The sequence below is a fragment of the Gigantopelta aegis genome, chromosome 3 (assembly GCF_016097555.1).
Source record: "Gigantopelta aegis isolate Gae_Host chromosome 3, Gae_host_genome, whole genome shotgun sequence".
Classification (NCBI taxonomy): domain Eukaryota; kingdom Metazoa; phylum Mollusca; class Gastropoda; order Neomphalida; family Peltospiridae; genus Gigantopelta; species Gigantopelta aegis.
In genome coordinates this window covers 91,499,257-91,511,669 of record NC_054701.1, presented here as the reverse complement: position 1 = coordinate 91,511,669, position 12,413 = coordinate 91,499,257, and the positions used below count along the sequence as shown (strand labels likewise).

At 37.3% G+C, this 12,413-nt stretch overlaps 1 protein-coding gene across 3 annotated transcripts in view; it reads left to right on the top strand.

The window, feature by feature from the left end:
* The window catches only part of LOC121369334 (unconventional myosin-XVIIIa-like), a 115,744-nt gene that overhangs the window by 81,172 nt on the left and 22,159 nt on the right, over positions 1 to 12,413 (top strand). For all 3 annotated transcript variants that reach the window (XM_041494326.1, XM_041494327.1, XM_041494325.1), the window contains exons 21-28: positions 344 to 433; positions 1,657 to 1,776; positions 2,577 to 2,685; positions 3,693 to 3,826; positions 7,084 to 7,362; positions 7,837 to 7,932; positions 8,314 to 8,415; positions 11,248 to 11,358. In XM_041494326.1, the coding sequence (XP_041350260.1) occupies positions 344 to 433; positions 1,657 to 1,776; positions 2,577 to 2,685; positions 3,693 to 3,826; positions 7,084 to 7,362; positions 7,837 to 7,932; positions 8,314 to 8,415; positions 11,248 to 11,358 (1,041 nt within the window). The remainder of the gene's footprint in view (positions 1 to 343; positions 434 to 1,656; positions 1,777 to 2,576; positions 2,686 to 3,692; positions 3,827 to 7,083; positions 7,363 to 7,836; positions 7,933 to 8,313; positions 8,416 to 11,247; positions 11,359 to 12,413) is intronic.

Below are 12,413 nucleotides of genomic sequence, written 5' to 3'. Positions count from 1 at the left end.
GCTAGCTTTACAGTGTCTTCAAGATAGATTATATGGAAGTCAGATAATTGAAATGTCGTAGAAAGTATTCATTTAGAATAAATTGATTTTTCTCACTTTTATAATTACCAGATCATGTTAGGATCATTGGTACCTCATCTTTTCTTATGATTCACAACAATTAACTGAACATTCATCTTTATGGTTGTCATTGTTGGCCATGATGTTATACTTGCAGTGTGTCAAATACTATATGAACAGTGCAAGAGGTTTGTATCTTACCAATATACATGCTGTGTTTTTATGACATGCATTTCAGTGAGAATTGACAGTTTAACTGACCGTGTTTCTTTTTCTGTGTCAGGTTGAGCTGGAACAAATGAAGACCAAAGTGGAGAAACTAGAGAAGGAGAGAAACGAGTACAAACAGCAGTGTGATAAGTTGGAGAACAGAGTAAGTTATTCCTAGAATACAGACTGGGGTGTGACAAGTTGGAGAACAGAGTAAGTTGTTCCTAGAATACAGACAGCAGTGTGACAAGTTGGAGAACAGAGTAAGTTGTTCCTAGAATACAGACAGCAGTGTGACAAGTTGGAGAACAGAGTAAGTTGTTCCTAGAATACAGACAGCAGTGTGACAAGTTGGAGAACAGAGTAAGTTGTTCCTAGAATTCAGACAGTATGGCAGTTGGAGAACAGAGTAAGTTGTTCCCAGAATACAGAAGCGGTGTGACAAGACAGAGTAAGTTGTGGTGTGACAAGTTGGACAGAGTAAGTTGTTCCTAGAATACAGACAGTGGTGTGACAAGTTGGAGAACAGAGTAAGTTGTTCCTGTGAGTTGGAAACAGAGTAAGTTGTTCCTAGAATTCAGACAGCAGTGTGACAAGTTGGAGAACAGAGTAAGTTGTTCCTAGAATGTGACAAGTTGAGAACAGACAGCAGGTGGTGTGACAAGTTGGAGAACAGAGTAAGTTGTTCCTAGAATACAGACAGCAGTGTGACAAGTTGGAGAACAGAGTAAGTTGTTCCTAGAATACAGACAGTGGTGTGACAAGTTGGAGAACAGAGTAAGTTGTTCCTAGAATTCAGACAGCAGTGTGACAAGTTGGAGAACAGAGTAAGTTGTTCCCAGAATACAGACAGCGGTGTGACAAGTTGAGAACAGAGTAAGTTGTTCCTACAATACAAACTGGTGTGACAAGTTGGAGAACAGAGTAAGTTGTTCCTAGAATACAGACAGCAGTGTGACAAGTTGGAGAACAGAGTAAGTTGTTCCTAGAATTCAGACAGCAGTGTGGCAAGTTGGAGAACAGAGTAAGTTGTTCCCAGAATACAGACAGCGGTGTGACAAGTTGAGAACAGAGAAGTTGTTCCTACAATACAAACTGGTGTGACAAGTTGGAGAACAGAGTAGGTTAGTCCTAGAATACAACTGGTGTGACAAGTTTATCAAGACAAAGTTTTACAAGACATATATCCACAAATACACTACTAAGATGATGAGTACTGAGCTATACAGAAGATGACTCATCACAATAGCCGACATAAACAAAATACAAATTGTGACATAATAATATGTGGAGAACACAATGACGTTATATAGTATGTTCTTAGAGAAATGTCCTGTATCATGTTAAGTTCACCCTTATATGTGTGTGTTCTGTTTCTGTTCTCAGCTTTCGGAGATCACTGCTGACCTGGCAGAGGAGAACACGACATCGCAGAATGCGTCCGAACTTCTCGAGGCCGAATCGGCGGAGAGGATGCGGCTGGAGAAGGAGAATAAAGACATTCAGGTAAACACATTTAACCACTGAATGGGATCATTTGTGATGTTCATAATAGTATGGACTACACAACTGCTTTACACACTATGAATGGCATAATGTATTTGTGTGAGCTGTTAGACATATGTGTGTAAAACATTTATAACAGAGTATTTACAGATGGGCGTTAAATGTAAAGAAATTTGTTTCCATGTGGAGTGTTAACGAATCTGAGGTTCATCCTGTGGTGCATGCGTTAGTACTATCTAATATTGACTAAGTACTAACGTACATTTAGTCAGCTATATAAAGTGTTTCTCAGCTATTTTAAAGTTTATAACAACCAGCAACATTTGTAATGTGTAAAACTTGTTAGTGCAAACTGTTGGTAGACCAGAATAGAAGGTATTGTGATGAGAAAAGATATGAGTCACTTTAATTATTTGTACTGGGATGTCATTAAGCAGTTCATTTGTTGTTTTAATCATAAAGTCATTGGTACAGCAGATACCTAAGTGCTATCAGGTTGTTCTAGAGAAACTTGTATTTGAGGATCTGAACATTAAATTTTAAAAGTCCTCTCTTCTGTCTATCCCACATTTATGTTGCCAGACTCTTGTTGTTTTTAATTTGCAATGCCTCAATATATTGAGCTGAAATTTGGTGTATAGCTTTATCCTGTTACAGATCAAGTTTAACTTTCATGGGGATTTGCCTATTTTTAACTTTTGACAAATGAAAATATGTTTGGCCCAGTAGTGGACATGTCTTGCTTTAACGGCACTCACACAATGCTTGTTTTTACCTACCTTTCCAATGTGATATTTCAGGCCAGGTACAGTGCGTTGAAGCGCCAGCATGAGAAGATGGAGATGGAGGTGATGGAGTCGCGGCTGTGGTACTCGCAGGCCATCGACGGAGAACTTGATGACGATGACGGTCAGTCCCAGTTTATGTGGATCTTTCTTTTGGCTAGTACACTGGGTTGAAAGATGGGTTCGTTCATGTTGCAATGTGAACTATTCTGTTTTGAAATGTGGGTTGTTCTATGTTAAAACAGGATTTTCTTTTTGTGGGTGTTTTTTCTAAGTTGAAACACTATATTGAAACTTGGGATATTCCTGTTGAGACTTGGACTGTTTACTTGTGAAACATGGGTTTAATCCCCGTTAAACACAAGCTGTATTCTTCTATATGTATACAGGTTGTTCCCTATTAAAATATAAGCTATTGCATGTTAAAACACAGGTTATTTTCTGTCAAAATGCTAGAGTTTTCACATTGAAATACAAGTCCAGAGCTCGAAATAGCAGCTTGCTAAAACAATTTTTTTAAATCTGTGGTCATTTTTCATGAGACAGATTTACGTACGATGATCTCATCTGTTATTTTGCTCAAGATTTTGATATATTTTAATTCTATAATGTTCTAAAATGTATCTCAAAGGTCCTAATTTTTCACGCACTATCCCAAACCACATGCTGTATTATTTACAGCAGGCCATATTTTTTCTTAGCAGGACATATTTCTGTTGGCCTGCTATTTTGAAAACATAACATGCAGACCATATTTTACTTCCTGTTCCGAGATCTGAAGTTTTTTTGTTTTTTTTAAAACCCTGTCTGTTTAGTGGTTAAGCCATCAGTGTTAAAGCTGATAAGGGCTATATTAGCATCCCAATATTGGCTTTTACCCAAAGTTTCAGTAGAGATGTTTCGAGCCACTGTACTGACTTACCTCATACTAGCCACTGTCCATATCAGACAGCCCAGATAAGTGTGGGGTGTGCCAAGGAGGTCATCTTTGAATCTTAATGCCAATATAATTTCAAATATAAATTTAAAATAAAATACTAATACAGATTGCATTGAGAGAGATGTTAATGATAATGGGTAACATTGTGAACTGCTATTGAAGACATTAACAGAGTGTAATAAACATCACAGGAAATGACTCTGTGTACAAAGAGCGGTACGAGCGAATCGTCAAGGAGCTGCAGATCACCAGGAAGCGGATGGCACAGCAGCACGAAGAGGAGATGGACATGGAACTGCAGTCGAGGAAAATCATCGAGAAACGGGTAAGGTGCATGCTGGGAACAAAAGAATTTCTAAATAAAATCATAGAGAAAAGGGTATGGTGCATGCTGGGAACTAAAGAGTTTCTAAATAATATTGATGAATGGGTAAGGTGCATACTGAGATCCAAAGAGTTTTGAAATAATAATGAGAAACGGGTAAGAGGCATGCTGGGAACAAAAGAATTTCTAAATAAAATTGAAGAGAAAGGGGTAAGGTGCATGCTGGGAACTAAAGAGTTTCTAAATAAAATCATAGAGAAACGGATAAGGTGCATGCTGAGAACAAAAGAGTTTCTAAGTAATATTGATGAATGAGTAAGATGCATGCTGGGATCCAAAGAGTTTTGAAATAATAATGAAAAATGGGTAAGGTGCATGCTGGGAATAAAAGAGTTTCTAAATAAAATCAGAGAGAAAGGGGTAAGGTGCATGCTGGGAACAAGAGTTTGTAAATAAAATCATAGAGAAATGGGTAAGGTGCATGCTGGGAACAAAAGAGTTTGTAAATAAAATCATCAAGAAATGGGTATGCTGCATGCTGGGAATAAAAGAGTTTGTAAATAATATTGAGAAACGGGTAAGGTGCATGCTGGGATCCAAAGAGTTTGTAAATAATATTAATAAATGGGTAAGGTACATGCTGGAAACCAAAGAGTTTGTAAATAATATTGAGAAACGGATATGGTGCATGCTGGGAGTAAAAGAGTTTCTAAATAAAATCATTGAGAAACAGGTAAGGTGCATGCTGAAAATTAAATAGTTTGTAAATAAAACCAGAGAAATCCATACGTTAAATAAAATAATTGAGAAACAGGTAAGGTGCATGCTGAGAATGAAATAGTTTGTAAATAATACCAGAGAAATCCATACGTTAAATAAAATAATTGAGAAACAGGTAAGGTGCATGCTGAGAATGAAATAGTTTGTAAATAATACCAGAGAAATCCATACGTTAAATAAAATCATTGAGAAACAGGTAAGGTGCATGCTAGGAACTATAGAGTTTGTAAATTATACCATAGAGAAATCCATAAGGTAAATATTTGTTGACAAATGGGTAAGGTTTATGCTGTGAAAAGAGTAAATAATGTCATGGAGAAATCAGTAAGGTGTATGCTGTCAAAGGAAGAGTTTTTAAATAAAATCTTAGAGAAACGGATGGTACAGAGAGAGAAAAAAGAAAAAAATCAGGATTAATATTGATTTTAGTGCTGACCACAAACGGTTCTCGTTCTTATTCTTTAAGTAATTTCTAAATATTAGATGTCAGTTAATATGTAGTCTGTGCAGAAGTTGTAATGGCTGATAAAATTTTATGGTTATCGGCTTCATTTGACAAGCACTGTCCTAAACAATGTAATGTATAGCTGGTGAGGATGTTACAGTAGCTGATGAAATTTGTTACAAGCCCTCATACTTGTAAACCGGCCTCGATGGTGTCGTGGCAGGCCATCGGTCTACAGGCTGGTAGGTACTGGGTTCGGATCCCAGTCGAGGCATGGGATTTTTAATCCAGATACCGACTCTAAACCCTGAGTGAGTTCTCCGCAAGGCTCAATGGGTAGGTGTAAACCACTTGCACCGACCAGTGATCCATAACTGGTTCAACAAAGGCCATGGTTTGTGCTATCCTGCCTGTGGGAAGCGCAAATAAAAGATCCCTTGCTGCCAATTGGAAGAGTAGCCCATGTAGTGGCGACAGCGGGTTTCCTCTCAAAATCTGTGTGGTCCTGAACCATATGTCTGACGCCATATAACCGTAAATAAAATGTGTTGAGTGCGTTGTTAAATAAAACACTTCTTTCTTCTTTCTTTCATACTTGTAACTTCATTTTGTGAATAAGGAAAAACAAACTTTAATAAAAACATTCAATCTGAGCCCATGCTTATGAACTTTTAGAGTCTGAATTCTAATCTTTAATGAATTCACAGGCATGCATTTTGTATGACATTACCATGACGTTAACTTATGCCTGGTCAGTCTAGGATCTATCCCTATCAGTGGGCCCTTTGGGCTATTTATCACTCCAGCCAGTGCACCATGACTGGTATATCAAAGGCCGTGGTATGTGCTATACTGTCTGTGGGGTGGTGCATATAAAAGATCCCTTGCTACTAATAAAAAAAATTAACAGGTTTCCTCTCGAAGACCAAATCTTCGACATCCAGTAGCCTATGATTAATCAATGTGCTCTATGTTGTCGTTAAACAAAATAAACTTTGACCATTATCATACCTTTCCAAAGAGGCTAGCCAAGATGGAGTTCATGTATTAAAGTAGAATGCTACTTATTCAGAGTAGGTGATTATGTTAACGTTTAAATCTCAGACTCTATTAGAGAATTTAAGTCTAGACTCTAAATAACTTTTATAAGCACTGGGCCTGATATTCACAAGGCTCGGTACAAGCCCTCATACTTTTAACTTGATTTTGTGGATGATAATAAAAAACAACAACTTTAAAATAAACTTTCAATCTGATATTGACTTGCACGTACAGTGAAACCCCTCTAAAACGGACACACTCAGGACCAAGTAAATAGTCTCGTTTTAAGAGGTATCCAGTTTAGAGAGGTTCTTTTCTGCACAGATATTTAAAAAGGGACCATGAATAACATCTGGTTTTGAGGGAATTCAGGTTTACAAATGGTCTGGTTTGGTTTTGAGGGAATTCAGGTTTACAAATGGTCTGGTTTGGTTTTGAGGGAATTCAGGTTTACAAATGGTCTGGTTTGGTTTTGAGGGAATTCCAGTTTACAAATGGTCTGGTTTGGTTTTGAGGGAATTCAGGTTTACAAATGGTCTGGTTTGGTATTGAGGGAATTCAGGTTTACAAATGGTCTGGTTTGGTATTGAGGGAATTCAGGTTTACAAATGGTCTGGTTTGGTTTTGAGGGAATTCAGGTTTACAAATGGTCTGGTCTGGTATTGAGGGAATTCATGTTTACAAATGGTCTGGTTTGGTATTGAGGGAATTCAGGTTTACAAATGGTCTGGTCTGGTATTGAGGGAATTCAGGTTTACAAATGGTCTGGTTTGGTATTGAGGGAATTCAGGTTTACAAATGGTCTGGTTTGGTTTTGAGGGAATTCCGGTTTACAAATGGTCTGGTTTGGTATTGAGGGAATTCAGGTTTACAAATCGTCTGGTCTGGTATTGAGGGAATTCAGGTTTACAAATGGTCTGGTTTGATTTTGAAGGAATTCCGGTTTACAAATGGTCTGGTTTGGTTTTGAGAGGTTTCACTGTATTTGCAGCTGCATGACGCGGTTGAGGAGGCTGAGGAGCAGCGCCGCCTGGTGCAGCTGTCGAAGAAGAAGGTGCAGCGCCTCACCCAGGAGATGCAAGACATGCGACTCCACCTGGAGGAGCAGATGGCGCGCAACAATGAGCTGGAGCGCAAGCAGCGACGCTTTGACGCCGAGCTCAACATGGCCCACGAGGACGTCCGCGATGAGCACAGCCTCAGGGAAAAACTACAGAAGGAGAGGGACCAGCTCGTGTCGGAGAAATACACACTTGAAAACAATCTAGAGGTATTGACATTTTTTTTTTTTTAATCGTAAGTTTTTATAAACAAGTCGACTGAGAGAGAAATTACAGAAAGAGAGGGACCAGCTCGTGTCGGAGAAATACACACTAGAAAACAATCTAGAGGTATTGGCAACGGTTTTCTTTATTAATCATGCTGGTTTTATAAACAAGTTGACTGAGAGAGATACTCCAGAAAGAGGGAGACCAGCTCGTGTCCAAGAAATACATCCTCAAAAACAATCTAGAGGTATAGGCAACATTTTTTTGTTAATAGTAAGATCAACTGAGACAGAAACTCCAGAAAAATACACACTCGAAATGATTTAAAGGTATCAGCACTGATTTTCCTTTTTAGTTGTAATGTTTGAAACATAAAATATGTGTTCCACTTTATTAGTATAGAATGTTGTTAGATAGCTCTGTCATTTTATAATTTCATTGATCTGTTAAATGCTTTCATTGTGTTTAACTTTCAGAGGTATCGAATGGATCTTCAGTCTCAGATTGATAAGACCGAGCGGCTGGAGAAAGAACTAAACGATCTCCTAGCAACTGAGAAAGATAACAATGAGGTGAGATAATATTGATAATTGCCACAAACATCACATGCAATTTTGCCGTTGTTATCAATATGTTATGAAAGATAAAGGAATTTGTAATTATTATTACCAATTATTAATTATAATCGAGATGAAAAAAAACCTTTCCCAAATTGTTTTGCCAAACCGAAAATTATTTCGCAGTTGCTTTTTTTCCCCTGCAATTGGCGACTTTGACAAACGATAGCGTGAGGCTTGGTAATATCCCAAAGATGAAAGATAAAACTTTACAAATTTAATTAAATTCTTAGGGCGTCTTTCTATTGATCTATACTTGAGATATTCAGACAGTAACCTCTCTAGGTTTATTATGTTCAATAGGTCCGCTAAAGGATTTGTTTGTTTGTGTAACAGGTTGTAACACTAAAACGTGCAAAGCATGAGCTGGATTCAAAGCTTCGTGAACAGGAGGAGGAATTGGATGACCAGGCTGGGCAAATTCAACACCTGGAACAGGTACGAAGACATTACATTACCTTTAATTAGGTCATTATTACTGCAAAATTAAATGAGTATCTAATAAATGGCAGACAAAATTATAGCCCTTTTTGTTAAGAGATTGGTTGGAACAGATTTCTTTTCTTATGCTCCCGAAAATGCATTATAGATATTCCACCTAGTAGTGGCTGATTCAGCAACTCTAGGCGGTGCATTACAGTTATTGATATTCCACCTAGTAGTGGCTGATTCAGCAACTCTAGAACGTGCATTACAGTTATAGATATTCCACGTAGTAGTGGCTGATTCAGCAACTCTAGACCGTGCATTACAGTTATTGATATTCCACCTAGTGGTGGCTGATTCAGCAACTCTAGACCGTGCATTACAGTTATTGATATTCCACCTAGTAGTGGCTGATTCAGCAACTCTAGGCCGTGCATTACAGTTATTGATATTCCACCTAGTAGTGGCTGATTCAGCAACTCTAGACCGTGCATTACAGTTATTGATATTCCACCTAGTAGTGGCTGATTCAGCAACTCTAAGCCATTCATTAGACTGGTCATGTGTAAAGTGGTTTGATATTGACATTGATGTTGTTAAAGACTGGTCATGTGGAAAGTGTTTTGATGTTCACATTGATGTTGTTAAAGACTGGTCATGTGTAAAGTGGTTTGATATTGACATTGATGTTGTTAAAGACTGGTCATGTGTAAAGTGGTTTGATATTGACATTGATGTTGTTAAAGACTGGTCATGTGTAAAGTGGTTTGATATTGACATTGATGTTGTTAAAGACTGGTCATGTGTAAAGTGTTTTAATGTTGACATTGATGTTTGTCAAAGACTGGTCATGTGTAAAGTGGTTTGATATTGACATTGATGTTGTTAAAGACTGGTCATGTGTAAAGTGTTTTGATGTTCACATTGATGTTTGTCAAAGACTGGTCATGTGTAAAGTGGTTTGATATTGACATTGATGTTGTTAAAGACTGGTCATGTGTAAAGTGTTTTGATGTTCACATTGATGTTGTTAAAGACTGGTCATGTGTAAAGTGGTTTGATGTTGACATTGATGTTGTTAAAGACTGGTCATGTGTAAAGTGTTTTGATAACATTGATGTTGTTAAAGACTGGTCATGTGTAAAGTGTTTTAATGTTGACATTGATGTTTGTCAAAGACTGGTCATGATGTTGTTAAAGACTGGTCATGTGTAAAGTGGTTTGATATTGACATTGATGTTGTTAAAGACTGGTCATGTGTAAAGTGGTTTGATGTTGACATTGATGTTGTTAAAGACTGGTCATGTGTAAAGTGGTTTGATATTGACATTGATGTTGTTAAAGACTGGTCATGTGTAAAGTGTTTTAATGTTGACATTGATGTTTGTCAAAGACTGGTAATGTGTAAAGTGGTTTGATATTGACATTGATGTTGTTAAAGACTGGTCATGTGTAAAGTGGTTTGATATTGACATTGATGTTGTTAAAGACTGGTCATGTGTAAAGTGTTTTGATGTTGACATTGATGTTGTTAAAGACTGGTAATGTGTAAAGTGGTTTGATATTGACATTGATGTTGTTAAAGACTGGTCATGTGTAAAGTGTTTTGATGTTCACATTGATGTTTGTCAAAGACTGGTCATGTGTAAAGTGGTTTGATATTGACATTGATGTTGTTAAAGACTGGTCATGTGGAAAGTGTTTTGATGTTCACATTGATATTGGTAAAGACTGGTCATGTGTAAAGTGTTTTGATGTTGACATTGATGTTGTTAAAGACTGGTCATGTGTAAAGTGGTTTGATATTGACATTGATGTTGTTAAAGACTGGTCATGTGTAAAGTGTTTTAATGTTGACATTGATGTTTGTCAAAGACTGGTAATGTGTAAAGTGGTTTGATATTGACATTGATGTTGTTAAAGACTGGTCATGTGTAAAGTGGTTTGATATTGACATTGATGTTGTTAAAGACTGGTCATGTGTAAAGTGGTTTGATGTTGACATTGATGTTGTTAAAGACTGGTCATGTGTAAAGTGGTTTGATATTGACATTGATGTTGTTAAAGACTGGTCATGTGTAAAGTGTTTTAATGTTGACATTGATGTTTGTCAAAGACTGGTAATGTGTAAAGTGGTTTGATATTGACATTGATGTTGTTAAAGACTGGTCATGTGTAAAGTGGTTTGATATTGACATTGATGTTGTTAAAGACTGGTCATGTGTAAAGTGTTTTGATGTTGACATTGATGTTGTTAAAGACTGGTAATGTGTAAAGTGGTTTGATATTGACATTGATGTTGTTAAAGACTGGTCATGTGTAAAGTGTTTTGATGTTCACATTGATGTTTGTCAAAGACTGGTCATGTGTAAAGTGGTTTGATATTGACATTGATGTTGTTAAAGACTGGTCATGTGTAAAGTGTTTTAATGTTCACATTGATGTTTGTCAAAGACTGGTCATGTGTAAAGTGGTTTGATGTTGACATTGATGTTGTTAAAGACTGGTCATGTGTAAAGTGGTTTGATATTGACATTGATGTTGTTAAAGACTGGTAATGTGGAAAGTGTTTTAATGTTGACATTGATGTTTGTCAAAGACTGGTCATGTGTAAAGTGGTTTGATATTGACATTGATATGGTTAAAGACTGGTCATGTGTAAAGTGTTTTGATGTTCACATTGATGTTTGTCAAAGACTGGTCATGTGTAAAGTGGTTTGATATTGACATTGATGTTGTTAAAGACTGGTCATGTATAAAGTGTTTTAATGTTCACATTGATGTTTGTCAAAGACTAATCGTGTGTAAGTGTTTTGATGTTCACATTGATGTTTTGACTTGCAGGCGAAACTGCGTCTGGAGATGAATGTGGAGAAGAGTAAACAGCAGCACTCCAAGGAGCTGGAGGAGAAGGAGGAGGAGCTGGAGGAGCTCAGGTTCAAGATGCAGAAAAAAGTAATGTCTGTTGTTACTTATTAGTCCCCTGCCAGTCAGGAAACTGTAGGTTTCATCACCATCCTTCTGACTGTCTGTTTTATCTCCATCCTTCTGTTCATGTCTGTCTGTCCATCCATCTCTGTCTGTCCGTCCATCCGCCTGTCCCACATAGTTTTCTGGATGTTTTTCTCACAAAGTGTAGAGCCATTGAGCTGACATTTTGTGTATAGCTTTATCATGTACTATTACAAACAAGTTTGATTTTCAGGACAAACTGAATTAACTTTTCGTCCGTTATTGCTCTGTACAAACTGGATACTTCACAAATTACAAATTGTATCATCTCATTGTCAGTTTCACAAAAATTTTGTAAGTAATTCATGAGTAGCATTTAATTTTGTAAATATCAGTCATCCAGAACATTAAAAAATATTAATATATTTTAGTTTTTACACTCGTCTGCTGGACAAGCCCACTGAGGTGTATTTTTGATGTTGTAGGTTCGTCAGTTTCAGATGTATATTTTTGTTGTTTCTAGGTTGTTTTAGATGTTTCTTGTTTTTTTCAGCTGGATAACCTCACTGATGTATATTTTAGTTTTTTCTATTTCTATAGACATTACCTGTCCTCAAACAAGGGCACCCCCCCCCCCCATGCAAGTGGTCTGGTCTGAACATCCCAACAGCCAATGGGATGGCCTGAATTCTTCTGCTGCATACTGCTCTCTAGTTCCGGTCACATGACTGTAACTTCCTTCTTTTTCTCTTCGCTAAAGGGTCTGGACATCCTTTTGCTTGGCTCTGTTTGGAGTCAACTTTTATAAGACCTTTGGTTTTGTATTCATGTTTGGGTGAAATGTTTTTCACCTCGTTTTCGTTAGCTTTCGTATGTTTTTTTCGCGTATTTCGCTTGACTTTCCAAGCGTTTAATTACATTAAATGTTGTTTATATTGCCGGTTGTCATGTCGGACGCCATTTGCAAAATGGCGTCTTTGTTGACTGGCTTTGTGTTTGGGTGAAATGTTTTTCACCTTAATTTTCGTTAGCTTTCGTTACCTTTCGTATGTCTTTCG